At 48.7% G+C, this 22,475-nt stretch overlaps 1 protein-coding gene across 1 annotated transcript in view; it reads left to right on the top strand.

Moving 5' to 3' along the window:
• Slc28a2 (solute carrier family 28 member 2) overlaps nucleotides 1-9,842 on the top strand; it is a 28,319-nt gene extending 18,477 nt beyond the window's left edge. Inside the window, exons 10-17 of the mRNA XM_023724066.1 lie at nucleotides 2,461-2,586; nucleotides 2,665-2,795; nucleotides 3,196-3,364; nucleotides 3,565-3,762; nucleotides 4,323-4,404; nucleotides 5,939-6,037; nucleotides 7,421-7,532; nucleotides 9,237-9,842. Of these exons, the coding sequence (XP_023579834.1) occupies nucleotides 2,461-2,586; nucleotides 2,665-2,795; nucleotides 3,196-3,364; nucleotides 3,565-3,762; nucleotides 4,323-4,404; nucleotides 5,939-6,037; nucleotides 7,421-7,532; nucleotides 9,237-9,354 (1,035 nt within the window). The 3' untranslated portion in view covers nucleotides 9,355-9,842. The remainder of the gene's footprint in view (nucleotides 1-2,460; nucleotides 2,587-2,664; nucleotides 2,796-3,195; nucleotides 3,365-3,564; nucleotides 3,763-4,322; nucleotides 4,405-5,938; nucleotides 6,038-7,420; nucleotides 7,533-9,236) is intronic.
• The last annotated feature ends 12,633 nt before the right edge of the window (nucleotides 9,843-22,475 follow it).

Below are 22,475 nucleotides of genomic sequence, written 5' to 3'. Positions count from 1 at the left end.
CTCCAACACTCTAAGAGGACCCAGGGCATCCGTCCCCAACCTTCATGCCTCATAGTATTTCCTTTGGCATGCTTACTCTGAGTGGAAGACCCTAGCCATGGACTCAACTGCATGCCCAGAAATTTAGGGGATTTCTGGGCCAAATCTTACTTCCCTTCAGAATCTAGTGGGGTATTTGGCCCATACTTGCTTTCTTCCCGTGATTCCCTGTGATCTTTGTTTTCAGGGTCTGTTGCAATAGCTTGTCTTGCTCAGTATGGAGACCAGATTATTTTGCATATACTTGGCTGGTCCGTAAGGAGCATGTACTCCTGTGGGCTATCAGCTGATCCGCTCAGTTAGGGACACTGGTGTGTCAAACTCCCAGTTAGTATGGAGGTCTTTCTGTCCCAAGGCTGCAGGTGACACCTGCTTCCACTATGTTCTCAGCGTGTACTGGAAGCTTCTACTGTCCAGCCCCCCACATTTGGCTGACATAACCCCTAATCAGCTTAGTTTCCCCTGCTAGACTCTAAGCTTGTAAGAGTAGGAGCTAGCTGACTCCTAGTAATATCGCTGGCATCTAGTAGAAGACTGGAGGCATAGTTGGCATTCACTAAATGATAACATTGTGGGTTGAGATGGGCATAGTTTACATGGCTGGGCCTTCATAAATCCATAACATTTCCACCAACATTGTTTCCCTTTTTTGTTTTGTATTTTAGGGAAGGGTCTACAGGGTGTTCAGGGTCTCACTACTAGATCGGACACGTAGTGATCCTCCTGTTTACAGCCTTCCAAGAGCTGGATTACAGGCACATGCCACCACACCCAGTCTCAATTGCTGTCTCAGTGTGCCCAGCGGGTGGGGCCAGCAAGCGGGTCCAGGGTGTTTCCCTTGTTTATTTCATAAAGAGTTCGCTTATGTCAGCTCTTTGCAATTCATCTTCGCAAGCATCTACTCTGTACTCAATAAGTGTGTGTGTGTTTGTGTGTGTGTATATATATATATATTTTTTTTTTGTTTGTTTGTTTGTTTGTTTTTTGTATTACTTTCACTTTGGTATTTTCCATGTTCACAGGCTTCTATTTTAAACAGTATTGAGACTTGTGGAGCCTTCTGTACACTTTGTGTTTCTCCACAACTTACAATTATACATCACAATCCAAGCAATGAGAGAGTCCGTTGCAGCGAATAACAGAAGTGATGGGAGAAAAGTCAGGAATATTTTATGGCTGTGGAAGTTCAGATGAGATTTAGTGAACACATGCATGAATAAAGCCGTGCTGTGAGCCTTCCACGGTGCATCCTAAACTTGACTTTCCTGAGCAGTACCATAAAGCCGCTACCTTGCCCCGATTAGCAATGGTTTTAATTAGAAAGTCAGTCCTCAGGGTGTCAACATTTGACCAGGCTGGAGCCCTACTCCGGAGTGGTATCAGACAGACGCATGTCCTCCTGGGTTCCTGTGCTCCAGTGCAGCCAGGTCCCCAGCAATCCCAGTTCTAAAGTGATCAGAAGAGGACTGAAAATTAGGAGCAGCAGGGTTTGAAGGTCCCCGGGCAGTCGAGGTTCTTCCAGGGACATTAGCAGCCAAAGGCAATGATACCATCAGCTGCGGAAAGGATCGCTTTTCCTTTTTCATTCTCTTCCTCTGGAGCCGCTGCCCCTGCCACCGAGACTCGTGCTGGCGTCTGCTCTGCTCATTCCCCGGCTTCCGGCCGCTCGGGGTGCAGGGTGCGCTCAGTGTGTTCTGTAACCTCGTTGAGCAGGTGCATGGATGGAGACATTGGGAACGTGACACGGAAATATGCCACATGCCTTCCATCGTGGTTTAAAGCATGCGACGAACACACATGGCAGTAGCCGGGACACGGTCAGGCGTCAGAGGGAGTGAAGCAGATACTGGGAAGACCCCAGGGCAGAGCTTGGGGCCCACACACCAGCTCTGGGTCTCACTGAGTCTCCACTGTTGTCTCAGTCACTTTTCTCTTATTGCTGGGACAAAATACCAGACACCCAAAATTAAGACAGGAAGGTTTAGTGAGCTCTGAGTGGAGCTTTCAGTCTATACTTGGCTGGCTCCAAGGCAGAGTGGCACAGGGCAGAGGGCAGCTGTGCATGGTGGCAGAAAACAGCAAAGAGCAAAGGGAGGAGCGGCGGCAGTGGGTGGCATCTGGGAAGCCTCTCTCCTTTATGTGGTATGCAGATTACCCACCCCAGGGCGGGTGTAGCGCTGACACTCATATTCCCAGCACTGGGTCATGAATTAATCACAAACTCTAGAAGCTGGGCTGGCGAGATAGGTCAGCGGACTAAAGCACCTGCTTCAGGCAAGCCCAGGGACCTAGGTTCGAACCTAAGTACCACAGGCTGACCTGGCCACAGAGGCCGGCTGTGGTGGCGTACACCCTCGGCCGGGCGGGCGCGCTGGCACGGGAGCCACGCCCTCCAGGACTCTGTTTTCTCCTCGTTTGTAGACTGAGGCACCTCTGCTCATCCGCCCCTACCTTGCAGACATGACCCAGTCTGAGCTCCACGCCGTGATGACCGGAGGGTTTGCCACCATCGCGGGCTCCGTGCTGGGAGCCTTCATATCCTTTGGGGTAGGCACAGTCTCCTGTTAGTCCCAGGGACCCGGGTGAGGTTTTACAGAGACGCTCACCCCCCATCCGGCCCTGCAGATAGATGCGCCATCCTTGATCTCGGCCTCCGTGATGGCCGCGCCTTGCGCCCTGGCCTTGTCCAAGCTGGTGTATCCGGAAGTGGAGGAATCCAAGTTCAAGAGCAAGGAGGGGTTAAAGCTGCAGCGCGGGTGAGTCTCGGGGGGGGGGGGGGCGCTTCAGGTGCAGACTCAAGAGTGGCCCTGTGGTGGCAGAGGAGAGGTCACCTCCATGGGGGAAAAATGTGACTCCAGGGCCAGTCTTGCCTCCCTTGTTGATTTTCTTTTGTGACTTGGTCCTCCACCTGCCGCTCTGCCGCTGGCGTCTGGGCACCACCATTTCTTGTCCACGACATCTGCGCCATGTTGAGGCAATTACATCTGTTACTGCCTTAGAGTAACTTCCACAAGTGGGGTCACTGGGGAACCCCATCACCGCTCACCCTGGCCTGGGCTCCACCTCCTATGCTACAGGAACCATGGACATTTTCTTTATTGAGAATCTGAGACTACTCCAGATGCCATACCTTCTCCCTGTGCCTGATTACCACAGGAAGGAGAGGAACATTCTGGAAGCTGCCAGCAGTGGAGCCACAGATGCCATAGGTCTTGTTGCCAACATAGCAGCCAACCTGATCGCCTTCCTGGCCGTTTTGGCCTTCATCAACGCTGCCCTCTCCTGGATGGGGGAACTGGTAGACATACATGGCCTCACTTTCCAGGTAAAAGATCAAATGTGTTGGGCTGTCCCATCCCTTTGTGGTTAACAGTCCTTGAACTGCGGGTGTCCTCCTCCTCAGAGTGAGCTAAAAGCAAGCGTGCCAGAAGAGGGGGAAAGATTTGGCCAAGGCTCCCGAGAAGGCTCTGGGTGGGAGTGCTGTGATCTGCTCTTAACCTTCCCAGCATGCCTCTCTCTCTTCAGGTCATCTGCTCCTATGTGCTAAGGCCCATGGTTTTCATGATGGGTGTGGACTGGGCAGACTGTCCGATCGTGGCTGAGATCGTGGGCATCAAGTTCTTCACCAACGAGTTTGTGGCCTACGAGCAACTATCTCAGTACAAGAACAAACGTCTCTCTGGAGAGGAAGAGTGGCTCGAGGGCAAGAAGCAGTGGGTTTCTGTAAGTGACAATCCAGAAATGCAGACACAGCTTGAGGGCTGGGCTGTGGATGTCTGACGGTATCAGAAAGTGTGACGCAAAGGTTGGCTGCAGAACCGAGGATGCTTTCTGGTGGCGCAGGCCTAACCACGCTGCAAGCAGAACCATATGTGAGCAGCTCGTCTTCAGCTGCTCAGCTGCTCTGAGGTCTGTGTGCTGTTTCTGCTCTGTTCTCTGACCCAGTTTCTATCTGAGGCGGAACCGCTGGGTCCTTACCGTGTCCAGGGGAGGACACTCTTTTCTGATGGGTGAAGGCCTTCATTTATAAGCTGCTGTGACCTGGTCTCCTTTTTTCCCCCTTGTCCCTCTCGCTCTTCCCTTTCACCCCTCATTTGTAGGCCTTCACTTTCTTCAGGGGTCCCATTGTTGGGTGGAGAAGCTCCTAGTGGTTTCCGTGCCATTTGGAAAGCTGTTGTTTTCTGAGCCCGCGAGGTTCTGCATGCCCTGGGACTCTCATCAGGACCACAAAGCTGCACTTGAGGGACTGAACTGCTGTACTTGTCTATGTCCGTTTTCCCCAGGTGAAGGCTGAAATCATCGCAACATTTTCGCTCTGTGGATTTGCCAACCTCAGTTCCATAGGAATCACACTTGGTGGCCTAAGTGAGTTGCTAATCTTCTCCAGCCTCCCAACAAGCCAGCCAGACCTCAGCTTCCACAGCAGGGAGTCCAGGAGCTCCACACAGCTCAAGGCGTGCAGAGGCTGAGGTTGCGAGATGTGCCCTCTTAGGCGGCTGCTGGCGGAATTGGGGAATTGAACCCAGATCCTTGCGTTTGCCAGTCAAGCGCTTATCCTACTGAGCCATCTCCCCGGCCCCACTTCAGTTGCTTTTTTCCTATTGTTATCAAAGTTCTCCAAGCAGCAAAAAGTTTAAAAAAAAAAAAATTCATTTTGCTATGGGGGAGAAAATGTTTAGGTGTTTGTTTTGCCATTCAATGGTCATAGTGTCTATATAAGTAAAAGTCTTGTAATTATTCAGTTTTAGTCTGAAGTTAGGCTGATCCCTAGTTGTCTCTACAGACATAGGATTGGCACAGAGAATCAAAACCACAGATGAGCTGGGTGTAATCCTGCACTCCTAGCGCTGTAATCCTAGCACTGTGGGAGACTGAGGCCAGAACATCCCAAATTTGAGCGCAGCCAGGACAACTTATGATTTAAGTGAGACTCCATCTCAACATAAAAAATAAAAGAGGGTTGGGCGGTGGCTCAATATGATGGTACTGGGCTAAGTCCCTAGTAACAAGTCAACACACACACACACACACACACACACACACACACACACACACAGCAACAGCAGCAGCAGCAGCAGCAGCAGCAGCAGCAGCAACAGACACAAGACAAATCCAACAAGGCAGAGTGTTGGAGCAAATGCTGAAAGTCCCTGGTATGTGTGTGTGGGGGGGGTGAGTCTGTGAAGCGGCATCTATCTACTTAGGCTGCTGGAGACAGGGCTGAGGTGGGTGATGGCTGGAGAAAAGGCAGGAGCAAGGGGCTGTCCTGGTGGGCAGGGCAGGGGCACGCCCAGCAGATCCAGGAAGAAACGGATCTTAGGACAGCTATAACAGCTCACCGCATGACAAAAACAGCCGCATTTTAATGGAAATCATATTCTGAGGTAGAATCATTACATTCATTTATCTGATGGCTGAGTGAAAAATTTGAAGGTGAAATAATTTCCTTTTGATTCATCCCTTCTGTTAAATACCTGTCTGTGCTGGTCTAACTCAGGTGTCTAGTTATGGGCTATAAGGAGGCCAGCTAACAGGGGGCTACGGGTTGTCTGGCGAAGGCTCAGGTCAGTGTTGCCTGCTTCAGTTCTGTGGCTCAAAAATGTCCATCTAATTCTAGCTCAGGTTGAAGAGTGCAGACTCAGTTGGCAGCTGTCAGGCACTGGCCCCCACCTGGAGCAGCCCCGCACTTCGTATGACCTGTACACAGCTTAGAAATGGTCACAGAGCCACTGTAGCAAGTGTCCCGAGGCCCACCCTGGCCAGGTGTAGGTGGTTGGTGGTACAGAGCTCTTCCTCTGCTGCAGTTTGCTCCTCGGCACCCTTCTAAAGGGGAGCTTACGGCATAGACCTGACAGAGGGGTGAGGAAGAGACCGGATCACATGGCCTTGTTGTCCACAGCACCAATGGTACCCCACCGGAAGAATGACCTGTCCAAGGTTGTGGTCAGCGCCCTCTTCACAGGGGCCTGTGTGTCCTTTATCAGCGCTTGTATGGCAGGTAGGTGCCTCGGTGTGGTCTCCCGGCGAACGTCGTGTCTCTGGATCCCAGGGAGATTGCTGTCAGAGTACTGATTCCACTGTCCACCCCACGTTGAGTAGAAAAGGCACCTAACGTTCAGGGTCCTCAATTAAGAACTAGTGGAAGGCTGGGGAGATAGTGTTTAAGCACCTTGCTTGGCAAGCACAAGGATCCAGGTTTGATCTCCAGTACTGCATGCTGTGCTGGCCCCAGCCACTGAAACCAGGTGTGGTGGTGCATGCTTGCAATCCCAGCACTGGGGAGGCTGAGACAGGAGGATTACTAGGAGTCTGAGCGTGTAGTGAGACTCTGTACCAAATAAATAAATAAATAAATAAGTACAACCCCAACCCCTACGGAAAGCAGTGTGGAGAATCCTCAAAAACTAAAACTGGAAATTCTGACAGACCCAGCCATCCCTTTGTGGATGTCTCCCCAAAAAGTTAATGTCATAATCGTACAGTGACCCTGCACACCCACGTTTAGAGCAGCACAGCTCAGAACAGCTAAACCTCAGGAGCAGCCTCTGTGGTCATCGGCAGGTGAACACGTACAGGAAATAGTATATTTACACACAAGGGAGCACTACTGTGTCATAATGAAGCGTATATTCGAGTCATGTTTAGGACAACAGATACACCGTGGAACCATGGTGTTAAATGAGATAAATCCGACAAGCTTAAATACCACATGGTTTGTCTTACTTAAACACTAAGTATAAGGGCTGGGAGGATAGCTCAGTAGAATAAGTGCCTGCCTGGCAAGCGCAGGGTCCTGAGTTCAATCCCCCGTACCGAAAAAATAAATAAATAAATAAATAAATAATAAAAGAAACACAAAGTATAAATGAAGAGCAAAATAGGGCCTGCAAGCAGGGGCAGGGGCCAGGGGTTCAATCCCTAGGCCTGCCGTGCCGGCCCCGCCCCCTGGGGCACACTGACGCAGCAATTGAGACTGGGCATGGTGGTCGCCCCTGTAATCCCAGCTTTTGGGAGGCTGTAAACAGGCGGATCACTATGTGTTCGATCTAGTAGTGAGACCCTGAACGCCCTGTAGACCCTAACCCTGAAATACTAAATAAACAAATAAATAAATAAGCAAAGTAAAGGTAGATGATAGGAAAAGCGACTTTGAGAGGTCTTTTGGAAATGAAAGGGGGTGAAGAGATGGAGTGAAGGGGCGGGGGCGGACAAGGCCTGAGGTGGCGTCATGTCCGCGGAGCAGCCCACGAGGAGCGTGATCCTTGTGTCCTATAAACTTGGACTAAGCGAAATCAGAACTAGTAATAACCAAGAATGAAGATGAGGCGCTCGCGGACCGAGTGTCCAAGCTCCCTTTCGCGTCTGTGCCTCCTTTGTCCAGGAATCCTCTACGTTCCCAGGGGAGCCGAAGCGGACTGTGTCTCCTTCCTAAACACGAGTTTCTCCAACCGAACCTACGAGACCTTCGTGTGCTGCCGAGAGCTCTTCCAGAGGTGGGCGAGCGCAGCCCCGCTCTCTCTTCCACCCTGTCCTCCACCGGGCCTCCGCGGAAGGGAGAGCGCTGTGCACGGGAGCCCGCGAGCTGGGCTCTGCCCTGGCCGGGTGCGCCTGGGGGCTGGTCCTCCGTGCCAGGCCGGGTCGCTCTGTCTTGGTGGGGTACTGAGGAGTGGAGGGGCGGGAAAGGAGATGAAGGAGGTGGTTTCTCTGGCGAGAAGTTGGTGTTTTTATTACAACTGAAAAATAGAGGGAAGCCGAGCATTTAGCAACAATCCCAAGTGGTGAAAAAAATTATGGGCTTTGTCACACTGCATGAATACTACTGAGAGAGGACAAAGTTAAATTTATAAAATCGGGCTGTATTCACAGAACATAAAAACGAGCTTATTCATCAATGTCTAGTGTATGAAAAGAACATGCCACTAAACTAGAAAAACTAGTTTGGGACACAAAGGGAATGGCTTAAGGCAGTGGTGGGTCAGGTACAGTTAAAGCAGAGGCATGTACCACAGTAAGAGGGGAGAGGGGAAGTGGGGTGAGAGGGGAGGTGGGGTGTGGCGCTGGGAGATCCCAGCAGGCTTTGTGTGAAGTGCTAAGCAACTTGGGTTTTGACCTGAAGGCTTCTTTGTGAACGTGATGCAATCAGCGGCTCTGGAAGAGATCATTCTGGCAGCCCGTGGAACCGATAGTGTTGGTTGGCCCTGGGACGGGAGGAAGGGGTGGGGTGAGGAAGATAAACCACCGGGCCTGCTGGCTTAGGCAGATGGCTCTAGAAATGCCACTGATTCACAGAGAGGACCCGGGGAAGGTTACAGCCTCATTCAGCTTTGGATACGTTGGTCTGGAGCTAGCTGTGGGGCCACTGCGTAAAGCTGTCAAGACACGGGGCTGTGGGGCTCAGGAGAGATTCAGATCTGGAGGGATCTTTGGAAGTTATCCTCTTAAGTGGTCTGCCGGGCGGGTGGATGTTCAGGCGCCACCTGCCTAACAGGCCACGAGGTCAGAGTGGCAATGCTATCTGGCCTTGCTTTAGTTCACCATTAGATCCAGCCACCACTGTCCTCCATCATTAAAAGCTGAGTTGTAATCTGAGTAGTTCATTGGTTTGACATAGTTTTTTTTTTTTTGGTTGTTGTAGTTTTGCAGAACTGAGGATTGAACTCAGGCCCTTGAGCTTGCCAGGGAAGCGCATATTCCACTGAGCCATCTCCCTGGCCCCAGTTTGGCATAGTTTTGATGGCTGTGTTCTTATGACTTCCTAGTCACACACTGAGGGTCATTAGCAAGGAGACTCTGAAAGAGAGGTTTTTGTCCAATTAATTATACTAATTTAGTCTGAGCTGTTTTCCTTTCTCAGAAGGAAAAAGGCCTGGGGCTGTTACCTTGCTTTTGGAATGCATTCAGTTTGAGATCACCGCTAGGAATACATTTTGCCTCAGGTCTCTAGGAAGGAAAGTTCTGGATGGGCTGTGCTTAGGAACTGGGCGTAGGAGTGCACACACACTGTGCTGAGTTCCTGCTGGCATCATTGCCAATGTGACTAAAAGAACAAATTTAATTGGATCTAATGTATTTAGTCATGGCGGATGGATGCATCTTCAGGCTCTGGTTTTGTTTCTGGCTGCCGGGTAATGATGACTGATATGTTTTACTGACTTGGTTTTTTTCTGACACACTGACTCTCCGGCTTTTCGTTCCAGCACCTCTGCAAATGGTACCAACCCACCTTCTTTTTCTGGTCCCTGGGAAGACAAGGAGTTCAGTGCCCTGGCGCTTGCTAACTGCTGTAAAATCTACGCCAACGCGGTCTGTGCCTGAGCGCTCCGTCGTCCCCGTAACACTTCTGACAGCTGCTCTGCGGTCAGGGGCATTTGTACACTCAGGGTTAACATTCTGGAGTGAATGCATCAGGAGCTATGACAGTAAAATATTCCTTTTGGTTCACTCTATCCCAAAAATGAAAATTAGCATTTGTCTTTCCATTGTCTGGGTGAATCACATAGGAAATTCCTCCTGGGCCCTCTTGAGCTAATATTTAAATAAATAAATAAATGTCACCACATCAAAAACGTCTTGAAAACCTGGCTCCAAGTTGCCATCTTAAAAATATGCGTTGCAGTATGCTATGAAAGATTTAGTGCGCGTCGTGTCTGGGGACAGAGGTAGAGGAGACTGTATTTCTTGGGGTTTTGTAGATGTGCTAGGTTTATATTACTAAAGTTGCATGTAAAAGGTACATGAATATTTAATGGTAAAAATTTTCTGGTTGTCACATATTTGTAAACTGCAAACTCCTTGACATCAAAACACAGTAAACAAAAAGCTCTTGTACACAAATTCTCAGGAATGTATGTTTGTTCCAGTTTCTTACTCTGCTTTAGAATTTTCCTTCAGCATCAGTCATACTTGCTTCGGGTTTACCGAGAACTGTTAAAGCAGTGGTTTTGAGTGGGAAGGGGGGGCAATCTTGCTTCCCAGGGGACCCTCGGCAGCGGCTCCAGACCGGAGTGGTTGTTAGAACTGGGAGGACGCTACTGACATCTGCCGGGGGAGGCGGGCATGGCAGCGAAGATTCCTACAAGCCTGGTCAGCTTTCCACATCAAAGAATTCTTAGGGCCCAAGGTTAATGCTGCCAAGACTCTGGTTCACAGTATTGAATATAGTTATTTATTTGTGCAGTATTATTTATAAAGTAAATAATAGACAAATGGACATAGGAGTCCTAAAAATTATACCGAATTATCACCTAGCCCAACAATTTCATTCATAGGTATGTAGTCCAAATAATTGAAAACAGGTATACAAGCAGGCACATGTATATACATATTCATAGCAATGTCATTACAGTAGTCAAAAAGTGGGAGTGGACCAGATGCTCATTGACAGATGAATTGGTCAACAAATTGTGGTATAATATGAGGGAATTTTATCTCCCCATTAAAAAGATGAAGTACTGAGACAGGCTATAAGGGCTGGGGGATGGCTCAGTGGAATAAGCGCTTCCCTGGCAAGCATAAGGGCCTGAGTTCAATCCCCCATTCCGGAACAAAAAAAATCCCAAAAAATACCCTGAGACAGGCTATATAGAGGAACTTGAAAACATTATGAAAGGCTATTTAAGTTGACCACAACAGATAAATCCAGAGTGATGAAACACACATTGGTAGGCAGGCATGGTGGGGCACGCCTATAATCCCAACCCTGGGGAAGCAGAGGCAGGAGGATCATTTGAAGTTCAAGGCCAGTCTGAGCTACAAAGTTAGCTCAAGCCCAGCCCAAACTGTGTAGTGAGACCTTGTCTCAAAAAGACAAAAAAAGGCCTTCTGTGCTGGCCCTGCCCCCCTGGGGAGTGCTGAGACTGTGATTGAGACTGGGCATGGTGGCGCAGGCCTGTAATCCCAGCGTTTGGGAGGCTGAAAAACAGGAAGGATCACTACAAGTCTGATCTGTGTAGGGAGCTCCTGTAGACCCTGTACTAAATACATTAAAAAAAAAAAAAAAAAAAAAGAATGACTTTCTAATGTGAATGGGGTTTTACTTTGGGTGATAGGACTATTTTTGAATTAGATAGAGGTCACAGTTGTGCTGTATCATTGTACTGAATTGTTGACTCTAAAATGGTTAATTTCATTATGTGAGTTTCAACTCAGTAAAAGAAAAACAGGTGCCTTTAGCTGATCCACCTCCTCCAACTTCCCAGTTCTTTGAGCTCAGCCTCTCCGTTTTCTCTCAAATCTCCATTCCTCTTTTTTTCCTCCCATGTTTTTCAAACTGGACTAAAAACAAAACAAAAAGAAGCATCAAAAAATGCTTCTTGGCCTGCACGCTGGCTTTCCCCTCTGTCTGCTTTCTTTCCGAGGCAGCAGGTCCAATGGCTGGTGGCTGTATGAGTCATTTCCTGTCACTGAGACACAGTACCAGACACCCACAACCCAGCGGAGGGGCTCTTCTGGCTCACGGTGTCAGGGAACTCAGGCCATGATCGGGCGTCTCCAAGCAGGAATATGATGCAAGGATGGGGTCATGCAAAGGTGCGCAGTTCATGGTTGCTGGGAAACGGAGCAGGTACCAGCGCCTGAGAGTGGGGCACTCAGGGCCATACAGCACCCGAGGTCCTGCACGCACCCAGAAGGGGGTAGGGTATTTCTTAACCTGGGTAAGCTGACATGTCGTGATTAATGGTCACAGTGGTGTGGCACCCTGGGGCAAATTCCTTGAGCTTTCATACAGATTATGCCACTTATCATGGTGGTGATCTTAATTCCTGTGTCTTGGTATTGTTAACTGTAAATGGGGATGGGGAGATGGGCCTTATAGGTAAGGACTGTGAGGCTGTTAGGAGTCAGTGCTCACTGTAAGCCCGTGTAAATATTAATCTCGTTAGTATTTAAGGAGCTGGGTTCATGGCTATCAATTTGTTGGTATAAAATCCAATTCACTGAAGAGGCACGTGGGAAAGAGGCTGCTCCTTGTCTCCAGGGCTAGCTTTTACTTCTCATTCTCCTACTGGAAGCAAATTGGGTCTAAATTCTTGCACTTAGCAGACCTTGCTAATACTCTTGGGAAGTATAACAATCTTAACATCAGCATCTGATAAGCCAGAGCTCTCCTGAGGTGCTGGTGCACGTCTGTGATCCTAGCACCCACTGAGGCAGAAGGATGCTGAGAGTTCAAGGCCAGTTTGGTCTACAAAGTGAGTTCAAAAATAGTTTTGAAGACAGCAAGGCCCTGTCTCAAACAAAACAAAACGAAACACCTAAAAAAGCCCCAGCTGACACAAAAGACCCCAGCTGATTCCATTGGGCCAATAGGCACTCCTCGGTAGAAGACCCAGGACAGAAGTGATCCAGCTTGAAGTGGAGACTCTTGGGATGTGTAGAACTTGGACCAATCACTCTTGGTCTCTGCACTGGGGGCGGGACCAAAGCACTAATGCCTCAACTGGGAGCATGCGCATCTGTGAGGGATGCGAAGCCTGTGCCTTCCCTAGCAGGACTTCATCCTGGGGTTGGAGTCAGACACACAGGGAAGGAGATTAAACAAGGAGGCAGGAAAGTATCCTGACGGGGGTGGGGGGTGTTAAGGAAAAATGAGAGTTGTGGGAAGGGGCTGTGCTGGCGTGTGCTGTTGATCGTGTGGGACGAGGGGAAGAGCCTGGTAGTCTGGTGTCTATGTGTTCTGCCACAATGCCCCACAATGCCCCACAACCCAACCTCTGGCTTAATGTTTTTGAATCTCTTTTCAGGCCAGTACACATAGATCACATTTTTGTCTTTTTTTTTTTTTTTTTTATAAACAGGTTCTTGCTATGGGTTCAGGTTACCTAGAGCTCACTTTGTAGCCCAGGCTGGTTTCAGATTTGGAAGGATCTAACTGCGTCAGCCTCCCGAATCCTGAGATTACAGGCATTCAGCACAAGGCCCAGCAGATCACTTTTGTTTTACTGACTTCATGATATGTCATATAACAGAGACCCACAGTGAACTGTTTCCCTGTTGTTGAACATTTAATTTTATGTATTTGGCCAGTTATTTTTAGAGCATGAGTGGCTAACCTTTTGGGTTGCCTGGGCCACACTGATTGAAGAGTTGTCCTGTGCTGCACGTAAGATACATAATATAGTTAATATCTATAGGTAGCAAGCTTCCTTTATTTTTAAATATTTTTATTATAATATATAAAGGAGAGGGCAAAATAAGCCTAAAGCTAGTGGGGCCTCAGGCATGTACCTATAACACCAGCCTTTGGGAGGCTGAGGCAGGAGGATATCCATGAGTGCAAGGCCAGCCTCGGCTATATAGCAAGACCCTGTCTCGAAAAAAGAAAATAAGAAAGAAAAAAAAAGAAAGTAAGAAGGAAAGAAAAGTGGTGGGATATATCACTTTGTTTTGCAGAAGCAATGCGTCAGTTTGCTTCCAGAGCACCGTACGGTTGTTAAAATCATACAATTATGTTCATGGTGCGTGATCTTCTAAGAGCTGCATGCCTGGGTGTCCAGGGCTTCACCCGTCACAGGCAGGCTGGACACCATCTTCTAGGACTTAATTAAAGCTTACATTTGACTTCTTCTTCTTTTGTATTTTATTTTTTTAAATTTATTTGGTTTTTTTTTGGAGGAACCAGGGATTGAACTCAGGCCCTTGTGCTTGCCAGGGAAGTGCTTATTCTACTGAGCCATCTGCTTGGCCCTTCTTTTGTATCTTAGTACAGTGTCTACAGGGTTTCACTATGTAGATCGAACTCATAGTGATCTGCCTGTGTTCAGCCTCCCAAGAGCTGGGATTAAGGCATGAGCCACCACATCCAGGATCAATTGCCCAGTTTCAATCACCGATTTAACATGCCCCGGGGGCGGAGCCACCATGGCAGGCCAGGGGATCGAACCCCTAGCCCCTACACCTGCTTGCAGGAGCTTTAATCTGCTGAGCTATTATTTGGCCGGTCCTATGTTTGACTTCTGACACTTCTGGATGCCTACATCTACTCTTGATGAAGATCTACTCTTTTATTAAGCTATTGATTTTTTTTAAAGAAATTTCTTTATTTTTTTAAAAAAAATTTTATTTGTGTGTGTGTGTGTGTGTGTGTGTGTGTGTGTCCAGCTCAGCCCACCAGGGGGCGGGGTTGGCTGGCATGTGGTGCTGGGGGATTGAACCGTGGTCCCTTTGCTTTGCTAAGCTTGTTCTAAGTAGGTGCTTTAGACCACTGAGCCATCTCACCAGCCCCTAAGCTATTGATTTGTTATTGCCAACAATTAGAGAAATACAAATTGAGGGGCCAGGGAGATAGCTCAGTAGAATAAGCGTGTGCCTGGCAAGTGCAAAGCCCTGAGTTCAATCCCTGGTACCACCAAAAAAAAAAAAAAAAAAAAAAAAAAAAAGTCCTGGGCTACAAAAGGAGCTCAAGGCCAGCCTGAACGGTGCAGGAAGACCTGTCTCAAAAAGATAAGAAACAAAAACACAGGGGTTCCTAATATTTACGTTGTGGTCAACATCATTCACCTTGATTTATTTACTTATTTATTTGGTACAGGGTCTCATTACACAGCTGGGACTCATAGAGATCCTCCTGTCTCAGCCTCCCCATCACTAGGATTACAGGCATGCACCACCATGCCCAGATTTGGGACAGGCAGGCATGCAGTCCTGGGGATTGATCCCGAGTGCTTGCATTTGGCAGGCAGATGCTTACAACCCTGAACTATCTCTGCAGCCGCTCACCTTGCTTCTAGATCTTCAGTAAGAACCGGCTATGCCTAGGGCCCTGGTGTTTGTGCTGTTCGGAAGAATTCAAGCATCCTGGAGCTTCCAGCATATGCAGGGTGAGGTGGGCAGCCCAGCCAGAAGGGGTAGAAGTTCAGCAGAGCAAACCTCATGGAGCCATAGGTTACGAGGAGAAAGACAGGGTGTCCCAGAACCCACAGGGTCGGGGGGCAATACAGGTTTTTCTCATATATAGGATGCAAGCTCAGGACTTATTTTTTATTAAAAGATAAAGGATTCTCTGGGAGACTGGAAGACTTTAAGGACATGCAGACAACCAAGCCATTGTACTTCCTGTGATTATTTTATGTAGCTTGTGTTTATGTCACGCACTTCCTGCTGGAGTTTGCAGCTTTGGAGCTAGAAATTATGACACATGAATTAAAGTTACATGGTATTTTAAATATATGAATTAATTTTCTTTGCAGTGACTCACTGAAAGTGTCAAAACCTTTTGTAGTAGGTGAAAGGCATGCCTTACTCACTTTCCTAGAGCCAGATACTCACAATAAACATTTGCCGTCAAATGGGAAAGCCTGGCTTAGGAAATTTGTTAAAAGCCACTTTGGGGGGGCCAGCAAGATGGCTCAGGGGACTAAAGCCCTGCTTAGGCAAGTGCAGGGACCGTGTTCAGATCCCAAGGACCACATGCTGTGTGGGCCCCGCCCCCAGGGCAGGTTGCGTGGTGCACGCCTGTAATCCCAGTGCTGGGGGGTGGAGGGGGCTGAAAGCAAGAAGATCACCACAAGTCCAAGCTGCATAGTGAGACCCTGGAACAACCAAATGCATTTATTTTTTTAAAAAATTTATGAATTTTAATGAGAAAGAAATAGCAACCCAAATACATTTTTAAAAAAGAACAAGCCACTTTTGTAGGGCCAGAGAGATAGCTCAGCAGACTAAGCGCCTGCTTAGGCAGTGCAGGGACCGGTATTCGATCCCCAGAACCACATGCCATGCTGGTCCCATCCCCAGGTACACTAAGCCTGCCACCAAGATGGGGTGTGGTGGCACATGCCTGTAATCCCAGAGCTGGGGAGGCTGAAAACGAGGATCACTACGGGTCTGAGCTGTGAGACCCTGTACCAAATACATAAAAGCCACTTTCGTTTTAGCTTAGATTTTCATCAAGCCAAATAACTTTGACCTTTAAAAAAAAAAAAATTCAACTCTTACTTTCAGAAAAGCCAAAGCTATATTTTTAAAAACTCAAAATTCAGTTTGTGACTGACTATCACAGTCTTCAAAAGATTTCCTCTGACTACAAAAAAGCTTTTGAAGCATGAGTAGAAATATTGAAAGTTTTTAACAAAAACAGAGGAGATTTTTTTTGTTTTTCATGAAATTATATTTCCACTTGCCAAGTGCTGTTGCCCCCTCCGGGGAGGAAAACGCTGTCTGTGGCACGGAATGTCTTAGAAAGAGAAATTTGAGAAGACAGCTCTTTTTTCCACAGTGACAAGAATCAGACTTGAATTATTCATCAAGTGGAGGGGACTTCTTTATGGTTAACCAAACTCAGAGGATAATGTAGCAAATTTCTCAAAGAAAATATTGTCCTTAATATATCTGACACTTGAAGGATTCAGTATTCTTAGTTTTAGAAGCAAATCTACGACTGTGTGAATTAGAAAACTACCATTTAGCTACCTGGCTGTAAATTATAGAATAAAGTTTTTTGTTTTTTAACTTTCTCTAGTGGCTTTCAGAGACAAGTCAAATATTTACAAGGATGTGTTAAGGTGGCTAGACAAGGGAAGGATTATCGCTTGTCATATTTTCATAAAGGCAAAAACACTTGACTTCCATGTGTATTATGTGGCCCGGGTGGTGGCTACCGAGATTGAGGGTCACTGTGAAGCCGTTTGGACGCTCTGTTGCTCCAGGCTGCTGGGGGCCATAATTCATGGTGGTTTTCGGCCACTCAGATTTGGCTATTTTGTAGCAAAGACTAAAAGGGTTTTGTTGTTGTTGTTTTTGGCAGAGCCAGGGATTGAACTCAGGCCCTTGCGCTTGCCAGGGAAGCACTTATTCCACTGAGCCATCTCCCTGGCCTAAAAGGGGTTTAGGAGATGTTTGCAGGAGTCACACCATACCACAATCACCTATGTAAACAGCTTATTAATTACAGTAGTAGCGAATGCTTGCTAAGCGGTGACTGAACGCTGGGTACCAGCTGTTATGTGCGTGCTTCCTCTCGAAGCCGTACAAGTCACCCTACAGTCACGAAGCCACAGCCACAACTCCAGCTCCACGCTGCCCCCCACAATCTGGTGGATCGCCCACTGGTGGCACTGGTGAGAAGGGAAAGCTGAGGAGCCCAGATGCTTGGAGGGAAGGAAACGAGGAGACTCAGGTTTGTCTTTCTTTCTTTTCTTTCTTTCTTTCTTTCTTTCTTTCTTTCTTTCTTTCTTTCTTTCTTCCTTCCTTCCTTCCTTCCTTCCTTCCTTCCTTCCTTCCTTCCTTTCTTTCTTTCTTTCTTTCTTTCTTTCTTTCTTTCTTTCTTTCTGTGGCTGGCTCAGCCCACCCTGGGGGTGGGCCTGGCGCAGCATGTGGTGACAGGGATCGAACCGCGGTCCTTGCATGCTTGCAGTTTGCCTAAGCTTGCCTAAGCAGGCGCTTTAGACCATCGAACTATCTTGCCGGCCCAAGAGATCAGATTTCTGAGGCTCTCTGGAAGATCTGCAGGCCACCACCTGGAAGTGCGGGGCTTCATGTCTGAAACTGGTGAGACACAGGCGACAGACAGAAGCCAGCACTGCTCGCTGCCCCGGTGTGGCGCAGTCCTGAGTGGCGGTCCCCTCCTGTGCACCCTGAGGGTACGCACTCCAAGATCCAGCCAACAGCTTCACTGTGCGTGAAGCCATCTTGGCAGCACGTTCCTTTTTTATTTGTTTCTGTTTTATCCCTCCTTCACCTCCCTTCCCCCTTACCCTTTCTTCCCCGGAATTTCACCAATCAATAAAGCATTGATCAATCCCTGGCTCCGCAAAAAAAAATAAAATAAAATAAAATAAAATAAATAAAAAATAAATAAAGCATTGATCATACACACACACACACACACACACACACACACACACACACACACTTTGTTTTATTTGAGCCCTAGGCTAAGAAAAGGACCTTCACAGTGGGATTTCAGAACCGAATGGCCCATCTACTCAAAGGGAGTTGCTGGGCCCTTAGTCCCCGGGCCTGAGCCTTTAAATCCTGAAATCTCCTTCCGGGGTGAGGGTTTCCTCCACAAGAAGACTGTTGTGCCTCTACCAGCCTGGCAGGTGACAGTGAGGATGAGTGGAGATCCATCCCCACAGCCCCTGCTGGAAGACGCTAAAGAGAAGAACTCCTTCTCCCTGTTGCAGTAAAATTCACTTAGACACATAGATTTCATCTCCAAGTCAATGTTTCCTTTGCCTAAAGCAATCTTCCCACTAGACACCTGTCTTTCCCTCCATACCTGCCGTTCTTTCTGGCATTTGGCCTGTAAACTTGTCATACCGGATTCTGCAGGTATCCATATTTAGTCAGCGACTAGGTCCTGTCTTCTTCCCAGTCTTCTAGTTTAGAATTTCCCTCTTCGATAAATGCCATTGTCTTCGGCTGGTCTCGGTATCACCCTACTAATGTCAGTTCCTCTTGCCCAGCTCCTCCATGGGGCCCATATGAACCATGGAATGAAGTCTAAATTCCTTAGTATGTACTAACAGCATCTACTCTCAGGCCCCATAGTTGCCAGGTTTAGCAAATAAAAATACAGAAGGCCCAGTTGATTTTGAATTTCAGATGAATGAATATTTTCTTTTTTAGTATAAATATGTCATATGCAGCATCTGGAGCATACTTAAAGTAATAAATTATTCATTATTTATCTGAAATTCCAATTTATCTGGGCAACATACGCCTCATCTGGCAAATTCACTGGCCTTTATCTCTCTCCTCAGTCCTATAATTCAATACTGCCCCCAAGCTCTGCGTGGCCTCAGCTGTCACACATTTGTTGCTCATATCGCAGGCTCAGGTAGTCAGCAGGGGGGAAATACTGTATTGTCTTTTTTTTTAATGTATTTTTAGTACAGGGACTACAGGGGCTCACTACACAGATCGGACTCTAGTGATCCGCCTGTTTTCAGCCTCCCAAATGCTGGGATTACAGGTGCGCACCGCCACGCCCAGTCTCAGTCGCGTCTCAGCGCACCCTGGAGGTGGGGCTGGCATATCACGCCCTGTGTCATCTTTAGAATCAGAAAAAATGTGAGTTTTGACCCTCAGCTGTCTTCATTACCAAGCCCTGAGACCGACAGCCAACCCCTCTAACCTCAGTTTACCCCTCTGTACCTAGATGAGTCCTGAAGTGAGAGAGGGGCCGTGAGGACCACAGCCATACAAGACCTAGGACAGTAGTTAGGCTTTGTATCTAGATGGCTTCCTGACACCTCACTCACCCACTGGTGATGAGGGGAGGTGATCGGATCCCTGGGACATGACACCGAGCAGCAGATTCATCCTCAGATGAAGTTATAGCTGAATGTGGTGAAGCCTGGTCAGGGGTGGTCATGGGGGCATGGCCTGGAAGGGTCCCTCTCCCTTCTTCCTCCTTGCTTTCTCTCTCTACTTCCTATCGCATGCTGAGCCATGAACCACTTCTCTGCCTTGGAGCCAGCCGACCAGGAGGTGGAACCTTTACAAACTGCGACCCGAAATAAATCTCTCCCCCCTTAGCATTGTGGGCATCTGGTATTCGGCCCTAGTGATAAAGAAAGTAACTGTGACAGCAGTCCAGGTCTGTACTACATGTAAGTGCTGCTGTCACTGCCAGGAGTTCTGTACAAGCTGACCCGTGTCAGTCAACCCTTTGGGCTCCTGATTGTATGAGACTGATCATGATTTGCTACAAGACAATGTGGTAAGATTGAAGTGGGTCAGGCATGGTGGTGCACACCTGTAATTTCAGCACTGGGGAGGCTGAGGCAGGAGGGTCATGGAGAGTTTGAGACCAGCCTGGGCTACAAAGTGAGGTTAAGGCCAGCCTGAGCTGCATAGACCCTGTCTCAAACAAGCAAACAAACAAAACAACAACAACGACGACAAAAGATTAAAGCTGGGAAAGGCCTGGGTTCGATGGAGTTGGAATCTCTCTGGGGGTACTCACCTTCCTAGGACAGGTTTCCAGCAGCAGGAATAAAACAAGTTGTGTTTTGGGGGGATCCAGGCATAAGAAGCAAGAGGCTTGCCAATGCTGGGGCCACCCTGCCCCCACTGGCCCACAGGTCCTCTGTCCCATAAAAGCTATTGTCCTCTCCCCTTCTCAAGGTCAGTCCCGTGTCACTCTCGTTACTATTTTTTGAAAGGGCCAGACGTCTTCAGAGCGTGGTCACACTTGCTGTTTCCTTGTCTGGAGATGAGGCTCGGTTTACTCCTGAATAATTCTGAAAACAGCACTTTCAACCTCCCAGGCACCCTTTGGCTGTGAGATTCAGTACATTCTGTGTGTGTGTGTGTGTGTGTGTGTGTGCGTGTACACGTGTACCTGGGGTCTTCACCCTGAACTATATCCCAGCCCTGTTTACTTTTCGGAGTCTCACAACTTCCCAAGCTGACCAGGCTGGCCTCAAACTGTCAATCCTTCAGTCCCTGCTTCGTGGCTGTAGCTGAAACCTCAGGCTGCCGTCTTCCTGCAGATCCGTGTCCACAGCGCCCTCTCCTGGCTTCCCTGCTTCTCTGGCTGCCCCTTCCAAGTCTCCTCTCTGCGCTCTGGGTTCACCCATCTGAGTAGAGTGGAGGTGCAGCGAGGAAGCCCAGCTCCTCCCTCCCTAAAGTCCGCTTCATACTGTTACACAGGTAAAGACAGGGCAATAGTTTATTACGCAGGAAGACAAGCAGGAATCCTGTATCAACTAGACTCCTGGCCAGGGATGGGGGCTCTGTGGTGACGCCGCGCTCAATCTCTAGGGCCAAGCAACCCTGAGAACCAGGACTAGAAACTTTGGGGTCTCTCCTCACAGATCGGGGCCTGGACTGAAAGCAGCCACCCGCTGCCACCTTCCCTCTGCAGGAGGACAGGGGAACAGGACAGCGGGAGGCAGCCTAGCCAGGGCTGCTCCACGCGGCAGCAGGGCGGGAAAGTGGCTGCGGCCCACTGGGAAGGCCACTCAGTGACCCCCGCTGTCACACTGGAGACACCGGCCTCGTTCCAGAACATGAGCAGCCCGCAGGCAGAATGCCCGGGCGCAGCCTGGCCCTGCTCTCCGGCTTCAGGGTCCAGGGCTGTGGCTCCCAGGACCAGAGCAGGCCCGCTGCCCGCACGCACTCCCTGGCACTCGGGGCGACTCACCTGCTTGCCCTCTCTGTTGGCCTCCAGCATCTCCACCCTGGCTGCCTGCTTCTTGGAGCTCAGACAGACCCCCCCCCCCCCCCCCCCCCCCCCCCCCCCCCCCCCCCGTGCGCTCGGTTCTCCCATCTAGTTCAGTCTGGTGCAAAACGCTTTCTCCTTCCCCAAGGAAAGCAATCTCGGCAGCTCCAGTACCAATCATCGCGTCAGAGAGGACTGCTGGAGACTCCAAATCTGTACTATTAAAAGCTGGTGCGGGACATGGTGGGGCACAAATATAATCCCAGCAGTCATGAGGCTGAAGCAGGAAGATCACTGTTCGGAGTCAGCCTGGGCCACATAGTGAGTTCAAGGCCCCTTGAACTGCATAGTGAGACCCTGTCCCCCCACCCCCCTAAAAAAGGGTTTGTGTCCTGGGGATTACCGAGGACAGTTTAGAAGCTCTTGAAGTGTTAGATGAGACAGCAGCAGAACAATGGAACTTGTTCCTCAACATGTGACAAAGTCGGAAGGTCAACAACTTACAGTGACAGATGGGCCGGGGAGATGGCTCAGTAGAATAAGCATTTCTCTGGCAAACCCAAGGGCTTGAGTTCAATCCCTAGCTCCGCAAAAAAAGAAAGAAAGAAAGAAAGAAAGAAAGAAGAAAGAAAAAAAGAAAGAAAGAAAGAGAGAGAGAGAAAAAGAAAAACTTTACAGCGACAGAGCCCACTCTGGGGGTACAATGGGGGAGCTGCCGGACTAACTGAAAAGATGTGATCATAGCGGCCTGGCCAAGGTGCCTGAATGGCGCTGCCAGGGTCTGCAGGAGATCACAGGGAAGAGGTGCTCAGGTAGCCCCAGTGTGGCTAAAAAGCATCTGAGGCGGACTGAGCGTGGTGCGCAGCTGGCCACGGAGGTCGCGCTAGGCTGTGCGGGAGGAGGGCTGCGCGTGCGCAGTGTGTATGGCTGCGGTATTGCCGCCACCGGCTCTGTTTGTGCGCATTGACTTTAGCCGGAGGACCTGCCGCGAGGTAGTGTCAGGTCTTACAACGATGGGTTGATAGAAAATGTTAAGTTCAGGCTTTGTCTTGTTTTGTTTTCTATAATTTTGAGCTACACAATTAGATTTTCATTTTGGAAAAATCATCTAAATGGCTGTGTGAATGGTGAATTGGAGACGCTTGCGTCTTCCAGGCTACCTGGCTTATCCAGCCTGTGAGCCACGGGTGGGGCAGATCTCTGTTAGAATCAGACATGTTTTTTAAAAATGAAATATATATATTGAGATTAAACCTCAAGTGCTCCCCCCCCCAGCTATATCCACAGCCTCTTCTTTAATTTTTTTATTTTGAGACAAGGCCTT

The sequence above is a fragment of the Octodon degus genome, unplaced genomic scaffold (assembly GCF_000260255.1).
Source record: "Octodon degus isolate 3935 unplaced genomic scaffold, OctDeg1.0 scaffold00105, whole genome shotgun sequence".
NCBI lineage: Eukaryota > Metazoa > Chordata > Mammalia > Rodentia > Octodontidae > Octodon > Octodon degus.
This window is presented reverse-complemented; position numbering and strand designations above follow the sequence as displayed.